Below are 21415 nucleotides of genomic sequence, written 5' to 3' on the forward strand. Positions count from 1 at the left end.
GGGGTCTCATAGTTTCACTATTAGAATTCAGAAGTTAAGAAACTTTTACAAGGTGGTATAAATTTCCCTTGTGATCCATTTCAAAGGAAAGGGCTGTCCACAGTCCAGTCAGCCGGAAAGCTTGCACACAGTCTTCATCTATGCTGTGCTTCCAAGGGGAAAATCACTGCAAAGAAAATTGATTTTAGGTCCATTGACCTCAGTGACAACAACACGGTTGGCCCACCCATGTAAGAAGTAAACTGCAGTGCAGTCATTCATCCATTCTGTAGATCAGCTTTACTAGGTCTCTCTTTTCTCAGAACTGTAATACTTCATTTGGCTAAAGAAAGCAACTAAACCAGAGCTGAAAACTGTAAGGGGAAGTTCTGAATTCAAGACCTGAGATGAAGACTCGTCCTGCTTCCCAGATTATAACTTCTGAAACTATAAAAACTCATTTACTTATTGATCAGTTACAAGAAATTTACATTATGTAGTATTATGAAGCAAGTACTGTAACAGATTAAATCTAAGAGAAAAGTTTATAGAGACACTGACAATTAAAATACATTATTTTGTTGACATCTAGGGGCTAGAGATTGTTCCTGTTTATACTGAATGAGAGTAGGTGAGTTGTCTGTGGTAGTTTTAATACAACTTTAACCAGATTATAACTGGGCGCATCTACACGTGCATTAAGGTGCTTTTCCTAATATGCATTCTATTTAGTACCTCCAATGTGAGGTACTAAACAAATGTGCATTAGGCTTCCTTAATGCATGGTAACATTTGTGCATGGTTTTTAGGTGACGCTTAATGAGCAGTAGCCTATTTTACTATGCATTAGTGTAATAGCACTTTTTTTAAGTGACGCTTTAATGCATAGTAAAATAGGGCACTGCACATTAAAGAGCACATGTAGAAATGCCCACTGAGAACTAAAGTTTGACCCTATCTCTGACAACGATAAAACCAAAATTGTTCAGTAGGAGAGTTTTTTTAAAAAGTAGTCTCCTGGGGATAGTGAAGAACAAAGATGTCCACATTTCCCATATTTCAAATACAGCACACACATATCAAATGAACTAGTCAGACAGTTCTTATGGCCTGACCCTAATTTTTCAGTTGCTATGCTTAGATCTTTATGCATCTATAGCACTGTACTGTCTGAAAAGCTTTGTTGATTAAATTTTCTTCAAAAAGATGCATCAAAGGATTCCTATACAATGACTAAACTAAATTATGGTGTAATATTAGCTGATTAAGACAAGACTTCAAACTGACTAATTTCCATCAGCTGGACACAACAGTAGTTAAAAATGACTAATGGATACTGCCTGATGCAATTCATCATAAAGTGATGTGGCACAGAGGGAAAAAAACATTTCAAGGATACAGATAAAGAAAAAGTTTCATCTTAATCAGTGCTTTCAAAATTATTCTTACTTAGACTGTCCATCTGTCTTACATGTACTATTATGATCACTACTAAATAGTATCTTAGTCTTCCTACCCTTTAATATTTTTGTCTTTAATGATAGTAATACAGACTCACAGCTGTCTTTTCTCCTCAGCTTTTAAGATTTTCAGGGGAGAATATGTCTCTCACTGTAGTTTGTACGCAATGAGACCTTACCTTATTTGGGGTCTCTAAGCATTATGGGCATTTATAGATGTGCTGGAGGTGTGGGAGGGGGAGGCTTTAATTAGGGTGGCTCCAAGACCTGTTCTAATTAAAGCACCCAGAGTGTCATGTGTATTAGTGTCCCCGCACTGAAAAATGGCCATGGGGTGCTTTAACTAAAGCTCTTCAAATGAGGTTTAAAGTACCCCCACCACTATTTTTCAGTGCAGGGATGCTGATTCATGTGATGATGGAGTCTGCTGGGGTGCAGTAATTACCACACTCCAGCAGACTTGATTAATTGCAGAGTGTAATTACAGTGTGTTGGAGCAGCCTTGCTGAACTTGTATATGTACCCTATGTCCTTTGCAGTTCCATAAAAACAATAGGAAAAACATTTTGTAATTAAAATTAATTCTTTGTGATTTTCAATTTCTGCTTTGCTCACAACTATGAAATAGTTTAGGTGCATTTTAATGAAATAACATTTCTTTAAAATGTTTAAAGACCTGCATACTCTAGATATGATTTTGTAAACAAACCTATTCTCTTTCTGAAAAACCAATTGATCCCCTCAAAACTGTTGACACCGAGATGATTTTTGTACAAGTTTTCAGTTTTGCTAGAAGACTTAAGATTTTTGCAAGTAAGATTTCCTGTTAAAGAAGGTTAACCAACCTTTGTTAGCACAGGCCATCCATTTCAGGTTATCAGCAAAAGCAGTTTCTCTGCCTATCAGATAGGTAAAAATCCGAACCTGAAAGTAAAATACAAGAGATTAAGTCACTTCACAGTATAATTGCTTACTTAAAGCTCATGCAGGTTAATTTGCTTGCATGTGGACAGTTCACTTATATAAAAACACACCAGAAAAGTCTAAAGCATGGGTAGTTAAAAAGAAATCTATGCCAGTAAGATATTCATGCCAAGATCTTTTTCTTTTTTCTGTTTAACAAAATGGTTCATCTTTGTGGAGGTTTTTATATCTGGCATTTAACCAAAGTCATAAGTAAGGATAAATGAGAACAAATTAAAACCACCAGGCCACAATATGAAGTTACATATTTCAGATGTCTGCTCTGCACTTGTGAATTCAGAAGATGGCTACAGTCTTGGGGTCATATTTTATTTAATTATTAAGCATATTATTACTATAGATGTGGGAAGCTGAAACAACCTGCTGGCAAGACCTTTCTGTCTTTTCTGTGCATCTGTATCTCTGTCTACACAGTGGTTGGTACACACATATCATGCTGATGATACCGGGGTGATAAATTACAGACCCATGTGACAATTAAAAAGCATTCTGACTGCCCGATTGCACTCTGCCCACCACTCCACCCTACTGGGATGGGACTCCTAGCATTTCATTACTGAGTAGCTTCAGACAGCTGACAAAAAGGTAAAACAAAGTAAAACTACCCACAGAAATAGTTCCTCCTTTTTATCTCTCATCTAAATTTGTTTGTCAAAATTCTTGCCTATCGTTTCAAATGTTGACACATACATGGCTTCATTAACTTACTAGGTGAACCTTTGCAAACACTGGGGAATTTATCCTTTCAATACTCTGGAGATGTAGGGAATGTTTAACCTCATTTTACAGATGGGTAACAACAATAGACAAAAGCAAAGAATAAATTAATCTAAGTTCCCAATGACCATCTATAAAAGAACTTCCAATGGTATAGAGGGTATGGTCATGGGATCCATGACTGTTTACCATGAGTTTTTTGCCCTTCTAGGTTAGACTTAACTTCCTCCTATGCCTATGTTATTCCACTGGAATCAGTCTCTTAATCTCTAGCAGTTTACTGTTATGCTTCTTCACAGATCACACACTCAGCTGTGAACTGCCCTTTTTCTAATGCATCCAATGGCCATTTTTAGACATTATGGCTGCTTGCAGAAGTAGGATTCCCCTCCTCCCCCGGGCACTTTATTTTAAGTTTGGCGCACTCCTGCAGTGCATTAGTTGTTCCTGGTTTTCCCAACATCTGTAGAAATCAGGTGCTTTAGTGGGGCATTTTTAGTGTTTTTATCCAATAGCTGTTTGAATCAGCTATAGCTAAAAGCACCAAAAAGGCCTGCTGAAGCACCCAATCTATACAGACTCTGTGAAGCTAGGTCAAAGTAATGCACTGCTGCTTCTGGTAAAGTGTTTCCCCGCCCCCATATCTGTCAGAGCCCTACATTTTTCTAGGATTAATCCAGACTACAGCTGTCATTATATACATGTGGGCATCTGCAGTCCAAATTAAAATTGGCCCTAGTCCGAATTAACTAATCCTCATTGATTGAGGGTGAAAGATAATGCAGAGCAGGGCAATCCAAATTAAGCAATTTAAATTGTATTCATTAACATGTATTTAGGCAGTTGCTTTTAGGAAAAACAGAACATAGGAACTCAGATAAGCATATAAGCATTGCAAATATCACTCCCCACAAGGGAAACTCAATTGGGTTTTTACAACACAATATCAGGCAGAAAGTAACACCTTTATAAAGTCAAATGTGTCAACACCACCTTAACATGACTACATATTAGGTCAATTACAGCTTCTGGAACAGCACTTTAAATAATTGCAACAATGGCCTTAAACAGATGTATTATTGCAACTCCATGCCTTTTATGCGGCAGCTGAATCAGATCCTTGTACCCTGGGACCTTTTCTGCTGTGTGCAAGAATACATGGCTGCACCAGAGCTGCACCATGTATTCCAGCAAAGGTGGTCTGCCCAAGCCTCCACTGTGGCCTGGCAGTGGCAACAAGGTATGAGCCAGGGAGGGCCCCTCAGGATACCAGAAGCCTGTCCTGCCATGGTCCACCCCCAGCATCATCCAGTAGCTCTGGTAGCCCTGGACAGTGCCTGCCCTGCCAGATCTGAGTGTGCAGCTCCACTCACAGCACCACTGGCCCTCAGCAGCTCCAGCTCCTCCCTGAAGGGGGCCCCTACCAAGGCAGCCAGGCGCCACATCCCTGCACCCCAGAACACCACCAGGAGCTGTGGGTCTTTGACACCAGCAGGGATAGACTCAGGCCACCAGGCACACCTGCCACACCCACCCAGTTCCAGGAAGCCCTGCACTGGGGCAGGGCCCTCCCTACCCCTGCCCCTGCCCTTGACCCACCCCCTTCCTGCCTAGCTCAGCCAAGCTCCCCCCCCCCGCACAGCAAACAGGGTGGTGGGAGGGAGTGCAAAACTTTATTGAGCAGCCTGTGGCCCCCTCAGCTAGCAGGCACAGGCCTTTCACACATGGAGAAACATGTCAATGCCAGCAACAATATCATCCTCAGCTGTGGGGGAAAGAGACATGTACCATAGGCAAAAGTATTGGTCTAGGCAGTAGTGAAATTTATAGGGAAGTAGGAGCTTGCCCTCCACACTGTCAAAGTTCAGGGTCCTGAACCAGGTTCTCAGGGGCTCCAGGGACACAATGGCGATCAGCACCAGCAAGGTGTAGTGGGACCGGCACCCCTCACCCTGTGCAAACAGCTCCTTGTGGTGTGCCTGAGGCGCTCTCACCAGGGACATGCTTGGGGTGCAGGGCATGCACCAGGCAGGGAAGGGGCGGGGGCAGTTCTGGGGTACTTTTCTGGAGAGGTCCCCTGGGGGGAGAAAGGGGGCATCATCAGCTCAGTGTCCCAGTCTGCTGGGAGTTCCTCAGCCCCTGAGCACTGGCACCATGATCCTGGTGGGGCAATGGAGGAAACGTCCTGGCCTGCAGGAAGAGAACAAGAGAAGTGGGTCTGGAGCAGTGGCAGCAGATGCTGCCAGAAGCCCAGCCTGTTCCAGCTTGGGAAGAGGGCAGGGAAGGCAAGCTGCCTATGGCAAGCACTCAGCAGCCCACCTACCCCTAAGGAGTGAGCAGGAATTGGGTCTTGGCTGGTGGGCCAGGGCCTGCCTGGCTGACTTACCATGGTGCGTGGACACCTGTGTATGCATGACCCCTGATCTGAGGCAAGGCAGCACACAGCCCCTTGGTATAGTGCATGTTTTCTCAGAAATGTTGCAAACTCTCACACACAGCCTCTTCAGGTCCAGCAGCTGCACAGGGGATATGCTGTCAGGGTCACTACCAGTCTTGGCCAGGGTCCTTCATAAGCACCAGCTTTGGCAGCAGTGGTCCCAGGACCGGACATAACTGCTGGACCAGCTGTTCATCATGGTGGAGGAGCAGCTGGCAGACTCACAGGCCTGATGCATGCAGGACATTGCATACAAGCGGGATTACAACTGGATAGACCAAGCATTCTGGAACAGGCTTCTGGCTCTCAAGGAGAAGCACATGGAGACCCAAGAGCAGCAGACTACCATGGTGGCAAGGGCACTGGAGGCTGCAGAGGACTGCCAGATGCTGAACACCATCCTGGCCCTAGAGGTTGCCTTTGTACCCGCCACTGCCCAGCCCCTGGCCATAGCCCCGCCTCCCCCTGGCAGTCATCCACCATCCAAGTAGCAGACTAGATGCAAACCACCACTCAGAAGCACCTTAATGGGCTTGGGCTGAAGTGCAGTGATGCTTCCAGTGGCCAGGTCCCCCCACCCCGGCATCCATCCTGCGACCCTGCCCCACCACTCATCATGGCTCCATGCAGCCCCAGAGCAGGAGTTGCCTGTAGTAGGGCCTGAATGACATGCATGCCCTGCTGTTCCTGCCCAGTAGCTGCAGAAGGGGAAGCCAGGCACTCCAGCAGTTCAGCGGCCCATACCTACTGGCCTCATCACAGCATGTGCACCTGTGGTATACCGTCACAGACTGGGGTGCTGGGTACCTGTTCCTGGGTTCTGCCCCCTAAGCACCCCCACCCCACTGCCCGGCACCTTGTGAAGGCACAAAGGGCACCCTGTACATAGTCTGCACAGGGAAGAGGGTGCTTTATTGGTGGTGGGTAGGGTGGTTGGTGGAGGGACTCTGTGGGTCAGGGGAAGAGCTCTGTAGTTTGGGAGGGATGCGGGGGAGGGGCTCTATTGTTGAGGAGGGAGGGGGTCTGTCTTTGTGGAGGGAAATAAAATGCTTTTCTGAAAGCCTTTGGTAGTGAGGGTGGTGCTGGGAGCATATGGTGGGGCTGGGATCTGAGGTCAGCTATCCAGGTGGCCTACAGTGGGGATTCCAAGAGAAGGTGGTCCACCAGTGCTTCTTGCACTCAGTGCCCTGGTCCCCACTGCCTTGTGTGTGGCTTTCCCAGGGCCTCAGTGGGTGGGGGCGGGGTGTGCTCTCAGTGTCAGGTGTCCTCTGCTTGCTGTGCCTTCTCTGCCCAAGCCTCACAGAAGAGGCCCAGGCCTTGCAGATGTTATGCAGCATACAAGCTGTGACGATGACCTGGGGTATGTTGGCCTCTGCAACCTCACGCCAGGCAGTGAGGGTGCCCCAGCATCCTTTCAGGCGGCTGAAGGTTCACTCCACCAGTGCACAGGTCTGGCCCAGGCACCTGTTGAAGTGTCCTTGGTGGGGGTCCAGCTGACCAATGTAGGGCCACATGACCCAGGGGAAGAATGGGTAGGTGGGGTCCCTGATGAGGAGGGATAGGACTGCCACCTTGATCAGCTGGAGGTCTAGCACCCTGGTGCAAAGCACCTGCTCTCTACCAGGGCTGGCAGGGTGGAGTTGCGGAAGATGTCAGAATTGTGGGTGCTGCCAGCCCAGCCAGTGCGCACATTGGTGAAGGTGCTGTGGTGGTCAATGATGGCCTGGAACTCAATGGAGTGAAAGCCCCATCAGCTGTACAAGGGGTGGTCACTGTATGGCAGGTTATGAGGACATGGGTTCTGTCCAAGGCCCTGATGCACTGGGGGAAGGCCAGGGCGTGGAACCCCAACACCATATCCAGGGGGTCATGCACCCAGAGCACAGTGTTCCTTGGCACATCCTGGAGAGAGCCCTCCAGGATGGCCTCCCTGGTGCCTATGCTGAAGAGGAGGCTGAAACAGCACAGCCTGGCAGGTGTGGGTGGCCAGCTTCAGCAGGGTGATGGCCAACTGCGTCTCAGCAGGGAGGAGGAGCCACATGGTGGTGGCCTGTTGGTCCAGGTGCAAGTGGAGTTGGTTGAAGAGCTCCTTGAAGGTGACCCAGGTCATCTGGAACAACTCCAGCCACCGATCATCATCCTAGATGTGCTGGAGGATGTGCAACCACCAGTCCTGGCTGGCCCAGTGGGCCTACAGGCAGCAGGCCTGGAACCCCAAGAGCTTAAGGGCAGCACCAGTGGTGACATCCAGGAGCACAATGTTATCATCCCTGATGGGGTCCAGGTGCAGCATGGGGCCTGGGTGACAGCAGAGTAGGGCAGGGGGCCTCAGGCACCATGGTGAGCATGGCCACATGCAGGGCCAGCTCATCCTATCTTGTGAAACCTGGGACCACACGGGGCCCTGCAGCCAAGGGGACCCCTGCGGCCATGAACAATCCAGCGCCACCCCCTCTCCCACCGCTGCCGGGTTCTCCATGTCAGGGGGCCACAAAACTATAACTTGCAGGGGGGCCCAGAAAACTGTGGGCCGGCCCTGCCCACATGGATGCACAGCATGGTGGGGGGAGGCAGGGCTGAGACTGACCTGGGCCAGGCACTGGCCTCTGCAGCAGTGAAGCACAAAGCAGCATGGCAAGCAGGGGCCTAGGGCATGGGTTGTCCCTGCTGGGTGGAGCAGCCATTGTATGGGAGGCACAGGTTCTTGTGAAAGAGCTGCAGAGGGCTGTGCCTGCACACTGCAGCCTGCTCTGGGTCAGAAAGGCAGGTGGCCAGGGGGCAGCACACAGTGCTGGCATTTAAAGGGGGGTCCCTTTAGAAAGGCAGCTGTGGCCGGAGCCTTCAGCATAGGAGTACAGCAGGGATGGAAGAGGCCGAGAGCAGGCTACTGGCATAAGCAGCAAGTCTACTCCTAAATGGCCAATGCCTGCCCAGAGCGGGTTTACTGCACAGTAAATTACTGCAGAGTAAACTCAGAGTAGCAGGATGGAGGCATTAAAAATCGCTGTTTAAAGAGTCTATCCCTTCAAGCAGAAATGTCTGACAATGCCTTCAAAACCAAAAATGCACTAACAGCCTCTCAAGCAGAGCTATGGTGTGGGCACTCTCACAAATGTGACTATACAATGGACATTTCAGCTCTGATCTGACAATACTGCAGTCCATGAGGCTTTGCCACTGGCTTCCCTGACAGTAGTATAGATTTTTTTTAAATATTATCAGTTTATTCTTTATTGCTAAATACCAGTATTTAACTTCTATTGAAGACTGGCTGTTTTCGTTTCTTGTTCAGTTTTAATGAATATTTTTTGTTATGCTCTTAAACATTTCTGATTGAATGCTGTGCCCATGAAAACAGCAGCACTGCCAGAGCCTGAACATAGTGCAGTGGCTCAGCTATTTCACTCCACCTTTGAACAAAGAATGCTATTGTCAATATTGTGTGATTGTTTTGTGATATGATTAGCAGAAAACCAAAATAACAAGAAAGTGTAACACTTTCATTGGGATCTACAAGTCAGTCATTCAGAAGAAAAAAAGAGAAAAAAACCCTGACGTTTCATCATCTCACTTATAACTCTCTCAACTGTTTTGAGAACACTGCTTTTGTTTCTTGTCAAAACGTCATTCTTGCCAGGTTTCTTTGACATGCAACATTAGAGTACATAGCATGCCATTTAGTAGGCAATATCAGGGTTTTTTTGTCATTATTACTGTTTTTGGGTGTTTTTTTTACTAAGGTCAAGTGCAGTGTTAGTTTTGTCAGTGTCATCAATTAGAGGACTCTGTTCTGATCTTTAAAGGCAATGGACTTGATCTAATAGATTTCTTTTCTCTAACTTTCATGAACATAGTATTAAAGCCTCATGCAATGCAGGAAATCCAGATGAACACACACAATTTTTTGCAAATAAAAACCTTTTCCCAACATGTATTTTTAAAAGCACACATAAGCAGAAGTAAAGACTTAAAACTCTCTGTAGTTTGAGAAGAAATGATATTTGTACCATTGATGCCATGGGGCTCCAATAAATGTATACTGAGGCTGCTCCGATGCACTAAAATTACAATGTATTGGAGTAGACTCAATTAATCGAGCCTGCTGAATGTGATAACTACTGTGCTCCAGCAGGCTCCAGAGTCATGTGTATCAGTGTCCCTGCACTGAAAAATGATGGCAGGGGACTTTAACTAAAGCTAATTTGATGAGTTTTAGTTAAAGAGCCCCCGCCGCCATGTTTCAGCATGGGGACACTGGTACACATGAGTCTGACACTCTGGGCTCTTTAACTAGACAGTCTCTTGAAGCCACTCTAATTAAAGCATTCCCCTCCTCCACCGCATCCTGCAGCACATACATAAATGCCCACAAATTCCAAGAGGTAAGACACATCAGAAAATGGAAGCAGGCAGAATGGAGTAAGGACTGTGGAAAGTACTTGCTTAAATAGAGAACACAATGACATATGGGAAGATAAGAAATGGAAAAATAAGATGACATAGATCTTTTTATTTTACTTGAAAAAGGTTACAAAGTCCAGACTGGATCAAAGGATCTTCAGTACTAAAAACAGTGAAAAAAAAAAAAAATCCTTTAAAAAACACACACACAACTATATAGATAGATAGATATCCATATATATAACAAAAGTAATTTGTATGTATGTGTGTGTGTATGCATGTGTACGTCTGTGTATATTCACACACACGCACTCTATATATTATTAATAATATTATTATATGTAGAAATATAATAATATAATATATTATTATATATAGTATTTTGTGTGGTATTTTATTCTTTAGTGGACAATTCAATAAACAGGATGTTTCCTTTAGAAAGTTCAGGTTTAGGTATTCGTAGGTATTAGTCATGAGGAAAATCTACAAGACCATGAGAAGCATTATGTGGGAACCCAAGGTGAACAAAATATTAGTTATATTTGCAATCCAGTTTAACTGAGTATCATATTTGCTATGGGAGAGGCAGTGAAGAAATGTCTCATTTACAATAGGCAACTACTTCTTTAAAAAACTAGAAACAATATTTTGCCTTGTGGTAAAATCTATAGATGGGCTTCTGTGATACTGAGCTCTCACAATTTTTTCTTCTTGCTATGGAAACAGGTGAATTGATGGATCCATACACAGACACATACTAGGGCTGTGCGACGCTTCGGGCGCTGATTTGATTCAGAGGAGATTTGGCCCAATTCAGTGGCCGAATCTCTGAATGTGAATCGAATCAGGATACCAAGTAAAAGTTCTGAATCAATTCAAAGCTCTTCAAATCAATTCAGAAAAGATTCGTAGAGCTTTGCAGATTCGGGCAGTCCCTGCTCGCTGCTGCAGGGAGCTGGACATGGACTCCATGCCAGTAAGTAGGGGGTGGGGGAGGAAACCATGGGAGGACCCCTGCCAGGCCCCATCCCCTGCCTGCTTCCCCAGACCCCCTGAGTGCCCCCCAGCCCACTCCCACTATCCTAGCCCCGCGCTCCTGTGGCTGCTCCGCCCAGCCCCAGCCCCTGGCTCTTTAAAAAAAGCCCCTACTAACCAACTGCTACTAGTTGGGGAGACAATCCACACTGCCCCCCACTGCCCCATGCTGCATTGGGGTCTCTGCCATGATCCCCCCAACCCCTGCCTGCTCTGCCAGCCCCCATAGCAGCTAGTGAGTTGGGGCTTTTTCATTTTTTTAAAAGAGCTGGGAGCTGGGCTGGGAGAGTGGGTGGGGGATGGGGGCTCATGACAGAGTCTCTCACATGGTGTGGGGCAGTGAGGGTCAGTGGGGATCACTCCCCCCCCACACACCTGGCAGCAGCTGGTGAGTGCTGGGTTTGTTTGTTTTTTCAAAGAGCTGGGAGCTGGGGCCGGGCAGGGTAGCCATTGATGGGGCTGGGAGCGCGAGTGAGGGATGAGGCCGATTCAGAGATTTGGCTGATTCAGCTGCAGCCAAATCTTCGAATCACATACAGCTGAATCGATTTGGGACAGTGATTTGAACCATGGAATCAAATCAGTGCCCCCCGAATCAGCTGAATCCGAATCCCAAGCAAATACTAGCCACTTCGCACAGGCCTAACACATACACAAATGCATGCATGTACACACACATATTAATGTACACATTTAAACTGGAAGAATCAGTTGAACACTAGCAATAAAACATTTCCCCAGCATTTATTCAAAACAATAATCCATAAGTTCTTCAAAACCTGATCAAATAGGTACCTGAAATTAAAAAGAAAGGCCAGTTTCTAGATCAGTGAGATAACTGTTATCAATCAAGACTGAAGGCAAAGCTAGAGATTAGCAGTTTTTGGCAACAAGATGCAAGACTTGACTCATTTTTCTATAGCCCTACATGTGTCTGTATCTTCCAGATTCCCAAAGAGGATGGAACTTTAATTAAACTCAGGAACATACTAAACACACTTTTGTAGCAAAACTATTTTTCCAATATTATATGAGTGAAAAAAGAAAATTATGACCTCCAATATTATAAAATTAAATCTAATATCAAGTTCCCTTACCTTTTATTAGTAGAGGACAACATAGCTTATCAGACCATCACTGTCCAAAAACCTTACTACAGATACTATGTTGGAATATGTTAGACAATACGTTTGCCTTAAAAAATGAAATAAAATGGCCTGTGTATTCAATAGTTAATTTAGTTCTCATAGTCACAAAGTAGGTGCACACATTATCTGGGAACCTAATTAAGCTCAAAGGAATGTCAAGATGTAAGGAATTTATTAAATTCTCTAATTTAGTTCATTTATGATGGCAACAACCAAAGAATACAATTTCTTTCAGCTTTTCTATTTGCAATTCCTTCTCACTTGAAAGCTAAAATGATTTAAAGAATATCATAATTGTATATTAACTTCACATACTCAGTGATTTTCACATCAGATTGTCAAAATATTATTTTGCTTTTTTTTTTCCTTTGGGTTATATTTTAAGGGCCACATGACTTTTCCCAAAAGTAACTCTTGTCACTCTGCTTTCACAATTTGGCCCCAAGTATTTCCCCTTTTTTTCAGAATGAAAAATAGAAAATACCACCACAAATTATTCTTTTTTAATAATAATAAAAAATATGTACTAATTACTTGTGTTACTGCTATGCTTTGTTGATAGCTAGCTAAGGCATTGGTAAACAAAACCTTCAGTCTTTAAACAAGAAAAAAAATATAATCCGTTTTATATCCCAAATACAATATAAATCACTGCCACAGTTTATCTTCCTGAAAACAGTGCTAGAGTATAGCCTATGTGGAGACTGAATCTGAGAGATTTATGTCTAATGGTCTGCTTTAATCTACAAACAATCAAACTACAACTGGATTCTTAATGAAAGGAGACCAGCTTTATCTGAAAAGAAAGAGCGGCAACTACAGTAACAGACCAAAACAGCAACCAACTGCATTAAACCTAAAAGTAATAGAATTTCAACAAACAGGTATCATAGATCATCATGAGAAATGGACTGCCATTGTGGCTGTATTGGAAGGGTATTAATGATTTCTCCCTGAATCTATTTTACATTCATGTTTCATGTGGTGTTAGAAGTATTTTGATACTTAAAATATTTTCTAGTAATAACTACTACTAATTGCTTAGCAGCTGCTATTTTTAATGTATTTTGTTTTAAATAACAGTTGCAGTCTTGGATATGACAGATCAGAGTTTACTTAAATACTGTGTTTTTTTCCTTATCTTAATGATTGGATCATTATTCAGTCAGGTCAGGGATTATTAAAGTATTATATATGCATTAACCTTGCCCATGAAATACAAAATCATACTCAATTCTGCATTTTATAAAATGTAATGTTAAGTAACTAATCCTTGTAAAATATCACTTTATTTAATGCTTGGAATAGTCCAAGAAGTAGATAAAAGTATAACAACAAAGGTCACAAGTTTTAAAAAGGAACCCCCTCTCCCCCACCAAAAGCAGAGAAACCAAATAATCTTTTATTTTATTAAATTATTTTGGATATAGCAGTGAAGTAATAATCTTACATGAGAATTATAATGCTGAGCCTCAACATTAGAGGATAACAATTCTGATTATCTTACTGCTTTTAAAAGTTTCATCTGATTAGTTCACTGAACTAAGTGGCTTCAGTGAATTTGTAGTGGGAAGTTTTCATAAGTGCCAGACAATTCAATGTAATGACAACTTCACAAAAACAAATGAATATCACAGTTATTTTCTGTTCTTAGATATCATATAACAGAGTACATATAAAAAGATAAGAGGGTAAAAATTTCAAATGAACCTAAATAAACTGGCGATTAAGTCCCTTTTTCAAAGCAGACATAAGTGTAGTGTAGACAGAGCTTTTTACTTGTACTTACACACACACACACACACACACACAGGGGTTTGTGAAATGGGCCCTATTTGATTCAAATTCAGCCTGAATTGGGGACACTGATTCAATTTGTTGATTCAGATTACTGTCCCCGATTCGATTCGGCCCAATTTGAATCTGAAGATTCAATGTTGATTCAGAGAATCAGCGATTCAGACATAGACACAGCTTTAAATATTTTTTCTACATAGCTCGAGGTATCAGGTGCAGCTCATGAATGCTGTGATGCTGGGATGGATGGAGCATCCCACAGAAGTATACCCCCCTGCCCATGCACTTAGCAGTGAACTGGTGATGAACCTGGCGGCAGACCCAGAAACGGACAAGAAGCTCTTCCAGTCCACTTCCAGGTCAGCTGGAGAGCATGTGCCCCCCCGCCCCCCCCCCCATGCTCTCCTGGCTCAGTAATCAGCCACAGGGGGACCCCGGGTGACACCCCAGAACTAGGAGGCACTGAGCTGGGGGGGTGCCCCCCCCCCGGTGCTCTCCCCAGCAGACCCAGAAGTGGACCGGAAGTGCTTCTGGTCCACGTTTGGGTCTACTGTTGAGTGTGCTGGGGAGCCCCCTACACTCCTTTGGGACACTCCATCCACTCCATCATGAATGCATCACAGCATTCATGAGCTGCCTGCTACCTAGAAGTATATAGAAAAAACATTTAAAGCTGTGCCTATGTCCCAATCACTAAATCTTTCTGAATCTTTCTGAATCAATTCAGAGGATTCCAATTCGATTCAGAGAGATTAAAGGGTTTCCTGATTCAATTTGGTTTTGGAAATTCGGCCACCAAATTGGGCCAAATCTCCACTGAATCAAATAAGGGACTAATGCTTCACACAGCCCTAATACACACACACACACACACACACACACACACACACACACACACATACGTGTGTGTGTGTCTGTGTTTGCGTGTAACATTTTAAGGACAGTTATTACTTGCGGCTGTCTCAGAACAATCCCTAATTTGGTTATAGTTGCACTATTAAGAGGGTGTCTGAAATTGGTAAAGCATATTGCCATTTGTCAAAACCCATTAATTAAATGCCTATAGCCCAGAGGAGAATTGGTATAGCCCAGAGGAGAATTGGTATAGCCCAGAGGAGAATTGGTATAGCAGAGAAAAAAATTCCATGGGTTCGATACATATGACATAGTTTTGCTGTCAATCATTCTGGTGGCAGTAACTAGGTCATGGAGGAAAATTCCGCTATGCCTGAACCCAGTAACCAAATGCTACAGAAGAGGAAGATTACAGTTTAAAAAAAAGTTCCCGCCACTCATATGCAAATTCACATTATTATTGGCCAGTTTTAAATTATTCCTACATGGCGACTAGCGATTGGCTTGCTAGCCATATAAATGTTAAGAGCAGTTTCCGCCCAAGTTGGAAAACTCCACACACACACCTCGTGGAAAACTGAGTACACTGTGGAGCCTAGCAAACTCCATGCGTGTTTCAGAGAGAACTTAGCGGCCTAATCAACCACTAAGAACTCCCCGTCACCGACCCAAGGGGGCCTAGCACACCCCCACCCGAGACGTAAGACGACTGCCGGCCCGAATACCCCAAACACCCCGACACATTTGCAGACCGACCAAACCAACTTCATAATTTCTGCCCGACCCAAGTTTGTTTACAACCGTAATCGAAGCAAGCTTCTGGCCTGCACTGTACGAGCAGTGTAAGTAAACAATCTTTTGTTCAATCAAAACGCTTGAGTACCGATTCCACTCCAAACGTCACAAGTACCTGCCCGCCGACTAGGGCTCCTAAAGCCCCGAACCCCGCGCCGCGGCTCTCGGCGGCGACACCATTCATGTATGGGAATACCTCTACCTGTATAAAGTATACCTATGCAATATATTTGTGTCACTGGATGCAACTACATGTGCTATTACTGCAATGCAATAAACTCTGAAGCAGTTCACACAAGAGTCAGCATCTCCCAGATGCTTCGTCTACAACTGCACCCAGGACTGTGGCAGTTTGAGCTGAGGCGGAGCAGTCTTGGACTGGCGGCAGTAGGCTTGGGGGCTAGGGTCACAATGTTAGGCAGCAGAGGGCCTGACTGGAGTACAAGAGTGCCCAAAGAGTGGAGCCCTGTGACTATGTGATAGCATGGACAGCCAAGGTGTTGGGGGTTCCAGTGATGCACCGCATTGCAGAATTCAGTTGGATGTCAACTAGTCAAGTGTGACTGCTTCTGGTCTACACTGGTACACAATACTTGGCTACAGAGTATGCAAGGGCCAGCACTGTTACTGATGCTGATACTCCCCAATTTTAACTAAATTGACCCTTATCTTTGTCTTGGCAGCTAGTTTTGTCAGGCGATTGTGGAAAATTAATGTGCGGTTCAACCCCACTCCAAGATAAGATGGAGTTGGGGACATGCCACACAGCACTGTCACAAAAAGCTACCTTCAGGGTAGGCTTAGCATTCCTGTTATTAAGATGCAATACAGTGATTGTTGTTTTGTGGGTATTTGGCTTGAGACACTATTTCCAAAAATATTGTTTCTATTATCCACTGTTACAGTATTAAAGGAACTGGGAGTGACATACCTAAATTAACATTACAGAACCTAAAATAGCCTGCTGGAACAGAAGCTTGTTACTAACATTTTTCACTCATAATAACTTTTTTTCTTAATTCCAAGGTGGATTTGGTATTGACTGTAGCATTTGACACCGATGCCCTTTATGCCTCTTTAAAGTAGCCTCTGTAGAAACCTACCACAGTCTACCTCATTATGGCTTAGTTTTGAACTGGAAAGAACACTTCCTTTGGGTGAACTCTTTCCATAAAGTTACTTTCCTCTCTAAAGATTTTGCTAACAAGCATTCCAGTGCATTCAAACCAGTAAGAATAAGATTTATTCCAACTATTCACTTAGTATAGGCCAGATTCTTTTTGGATATATTCCTGCTTTATTATTATATGTGTGATTAAAAATATTGTTCAAGAAAAATAACCTGTTGTATTGGGCTCTAGAAATAAATCATAACAAATCTGAACAATTTCCCTGACATGTTAGTGCTCTTAACCCTATTCATTTGGTCAAACAATGCAACTGATGTCAAGGTGTGAATAGTCGAAACAGAACTGAAATATAAATCCTTTACAAAAAGAATATTAATGTAGGTGACCCCAGAATGACTAATTAAATGGCCAGGAAGAATGCAAATATTAATTACATATGTTCTCAATAAAAAGACACTTCCATCCTCATTCCTTCTTTGCTATTTACACTTTGAAGAGGTAGGAAGACAGACACACCAACATTAGCACCCTTCTGCAAACAAACATCATGAGTATTGAAGTAAAGATGATCTAACATCAACTTTGTTGGGCCGGCCATGTCATCTAGATGTCTGACTAGACTCCCAAAGAAAGTTTTATTCTCCCAGTTCAGCCAGGGTGTACACACAAGAGGAAGGAAGAGAAAGCACTTTGGGGACATCTTCAAGGCCAGTTTAAAAAAATGCAACAATGATGTCAGCTCATTGGACACTACTGCCCAGGACTGCCACAAATGGAGCAAGAGTCTGATGCAGGGATCTCAGTACTTTGAAACCTCACAACAGTCACAGGAGATGGAAAAACAGGAGTGGAGCAAACAGCATGTTGGGAAACAAATCAAGAATCCAGTGCCACACTCTACACGGAAAAACAAGTTCAAACTGCCGTTGAGTCTGTTGATCCCAGATAGGCCTCAACCATCTTTGGACACACAGATAAAACAATTATGGAAGACAATCATCTTTGACTGTGAGGGATTGCCGAAGAAAATGATTTACATTGATGTCTTATGTTAGAATGGATTATAACATCACTTATTACATGTGACTTACCAAGGTGTTTTCTCTAGCACACTTCTGACCCCTCAAATTTTAAGAAACAAAAGGATTTGTTTAAAATGAAGGTTCTATGCCTTATGGCTGGGCTCAGCTTTGAAGTTTAAACCAGTACAACATTACCTCCATTTGCTTACAAGACCAACAGCCAAAACAATAAATCTTAGAGGCACAGGCCAATTCTTCTCAATGTGGTACTAACAATAAAAAATTATCAATAATGATTTTAATGACAACCGTTCCAGAGCTAATCACTTTCTAGGGAACGTCCAAATTAGTTTATTTAATATTTTAGGTGTGTTGGTGGTAGCTGTGTTGGTCATAGCCATTTTGGCCTAAGGACATAGGCAGAAAAGATTCTCTGGGTAAATGTAATATCTTTTATTAGACCAACTAAATAGTTGGAAAAATTGTTCTTTGCAAGCTTTTGGGTACAAACACTCTTCTTCAGGCAGAGGGGAATTTGGATTGGAAATTTGTCCAACTTTTTAGTTTGTCTAATAAAAGATATCAAATTTACCCCCAAAAAGAATGTCTGCCTTTGTTTATTTAACGCATCTGGATCCTGCACTACAGAAGCTAAAGAGGGAGAAGACCCAGTCAACATGATTTTTATAACCAAAAGCCCCTGAAATGAACTCTCCTTTAGTCCTTCAAGTTGTAGTAAAGGGGAGGCAAATAGCAACTTCCTCTTTTCTCTGCTGAAGAAGAAATGTAGATCTGGTGGCAGTTGCAACAGTTGGTCAAGAAATCTTATGGAATGCTTGTCTCAAAGTTAGCTCTACAGGGTTCATCTGCAGTATTTTATTCATTGCAGATGGTAAAAAAAAAGTGTTTTCAGATACTTAAATGTCCAAGAGGTAAAACGGGGCTTCTGTGTGCAGCTGACAGTGGAGTGGAGACCTTTGTTTGCAGCTGTAAGCTATTTCATGAACATCGTCAGCAGCATAGACTTTCCTCTCTGACCTGCCAAAAAATGACAGTTGCCTCTTTGTTAAATTGATCAAGACAATTCAATATTCTTTTGATCAATGGTAAGAGACTATTTAAGGAACAAATATATTCAAGTTCCTTGCAGACTTCTTTTCAACAGCACCACAAAAAGCTTGAAGCCAAATTTTATTTAGAATTAACTGACATTGCAGTAGCCCAAGATTAACTTAAGGATTTCAAGAAATACCTGAAATTCATGAACCTCTTCCTGAGAGGGGACTGTTATTTCTTTACACCTCTTTGGAAATATTTATGTTTGTGAACTGCACTTCGGGACTCCAAAGCTAAACAAATGAAAACGCTGCTACTACCCAACAACTCTAATCTGCATTGCATGTCTAAAAGGTAGAGACAGACACTGAAAAGTATGTTTTCAGAAAAGCATGATAAATTTTTCCATTGATACTCTTCCCCTGCAGTGCTAAAAGCATGAATCATTATTGTGCTTTGTAAGGCTCTGGGTACACTCACAGAACTGTGTACAGAGAAAGAAAATAGAGTGCATTTATCGTTGATTAAAAGGTAGATCTGAGTGATTAATAACCTGCCTTAGGAAGCTGGTCCACTGCCACCCCTATAAACATAGCCTTCAGCTACATTCTCAAACACTTGAAAGCAAGAAAAGAGTTGGTTCAGCTCTTTCTCAACACGTGTGAGAGCCTATGGGAAGGAGCAGGAAAAATCACAGGGAATAAAAGGAAGGGAAAGGAATGGGAACCACTGTTGTCCACTATAAAATTGCCTTGTATACCTCTAGAAATCTGTACCATTTTCCACTCAGAACACAGTCTGACTTTTGTTAGAAGGTGGTCTCCTTGTTCTTAGAAAGCCTACCAAGGAAGTCAAGTAGTCAAGAGAGAGAAAAAATGAAATAAAACTAAGGACTGTTCTTTTTGAAAGAAAATGTAATAATACCATCATCACACACACACAGCTTATTTTAATACATTAATAGTCTGGGTCTACCTCTTATGCTACTGTTCTGCTAATGTTGAGTTTTGTGCTATAAAGTTATTTGTTTCTTTCTTAGTGCAGAAAAATCTCTCTCTCTCGCTTTATCAATCAATTATTTATACACTATTTCCTCTGGCTGTTAATGAAAATAAGATATATAATGACAGCTTTTCTCACATTACTTTTTTATTTTATGTATCAAGAAATATCTTCTTTCTGGGCTGCTGTTGCTTTATCATTTTTCTGCCCTTTTAAATTTCATTTTCAAAAGAGGTCAAGGTTTCATTTATGCTAGTAATGCAAAAGAATAATCCTTTCCTGAAATGGTAATAGACCATTTGTTATTTCAAAAGAATTCTTAATAATTTCTTCTTTGCAGGGTCACCCTGGAGAATCTTTGAATTTTATGTCTTATTTGTTTTATTTTGGGGTGTTAAAGCTAAGGAACATTAGGCACGTCTACACATGTATTTACTCTGGCCTAGATTTACTGTGCAGTAAGCTACTACACAGTAGGCATGTCTACACATATATTTATGTGTGCCTAAACTTAATGTGCCTTTGTCTAAGGCACATTAAGGCAATTTAGGAATGCATCTACACATGGGTGCATTAATATGCATTAAGGCTGAGCTCTGTGGGGCTGGCCGAGTCACTCTGAGCACAGCCTGGTGGCAAGAGGTGGGGGAGAGCCAGAGAGGCAGCCTCTCCCCTGTATCCAGATGCTAGACCTAAAGAGCCAGGAATCAGAAGCCTTTTGTGAGAGTTTCCAACATTTCATAGATAAGATGCTCTGCACCAAAAGCTGTGCACTGTCCAGCCTCATATCAGGGGTTGGCCATGTACAGGTGCCTAGGGACTGTGGTAAATTGGGTAGGAACACCTGGGCCCAGGCAGTTTCCAGATGAACCCCACATCCCTGCATGGAGCCAGGTGGGTGCCAGATGCAGCCAGCCTGCCTCCACTGATCTGTTCCCAGGGTGGGACATGCCAGGCTCCTGGCAGAACCTGCTGTTGTGGCTCCAGACCCTGCTCCCTCCCAGTGTGGGGCTTACCATGTATCCAGGCCTGGCATGGCTGGTAGCTCGGAGTAGTTCTCCCAGTAGGCAAAGACGTGTAGCTGTAGCCGGTGTCCTTAGCCCATGGAGCCCATGGGGTGTGGCATGAAGACACCTGGCTGGCCCCCAACCTCCCAGGGAGGAGCTGGTGCTGCTGATGGCTGGTGGTGACATGGCTGACCCGGGGGCTGCGCAGCTGCCGAGGCAGGCACTGGCCAGGGCTCTGGGCTGCTGGTGGAGGGAGCAGCCAGGAACCTGGGGGGGCGGGACACTGAATGCCCAAGGGTCCCTCCTCCAGTGATGTGTCACTGGAAGTGTCAGGGCAAGACAGGGGCTTGGGCAGGCCACCTGTGCTGGTATAAACTGCACAGTTGCAGCCTGGGTCCCAGGGCACCACAGAGATCAGCTGACACATAAAGGACACGGCCTTGTAGGCACAGCCAGAGTGATGATTGTGGTCAGTCACAGCCACCCACTGTGCCCACAAAGCCTTGACCTTTATGGATCACTGCTTCATTGACCGGTTGTGCTCTCAGTCCCACATCCTACCCTACAGGGCCTCATAAATGTGGGGATTG

General features: G+C 43.7%; 1 protein-coding gene across 1 annotated transcript in view; it reads right to left on the reverse strand.

The window, feature by feature from the left end:
• CACNA2D3 (calcium voltage-gated channel auxiliary subunit alpha2delta 3) overlaps positions 1 to 21415 on the reverse strand; it is an 889480-nt gene that overhangs the window by 275476 nt on the left and 592589 nt on the right. Inside the window, exon 12 of the mRNA XM_025197140.1 lies at positions 2285 to 2363. Coding sequence (XP_025052925.1) covers positions 2285 to 2363 — 79 coding nt within the window. The remainder of the gene's footprint in view (positions 1 to 2284; positions 2364 to 21415) is intronic.

The sequence above is a fragment of the Alligator sinensis genome, unplaced genomic scaffold (assembly GCF_000455745.1).
Source record: "Alligator sinensis unplaced genomic scaffold, ASM45574v1 scaffold391_1, whole genome shotgun sequence".
In the NCBI taxonomy this organism is placed as follows: domain Eukaryota; kingdom Metazoa; phylum Chordata; order Crocodylia; family Alligatoridae; genus Alligator; species Alligator sinensis.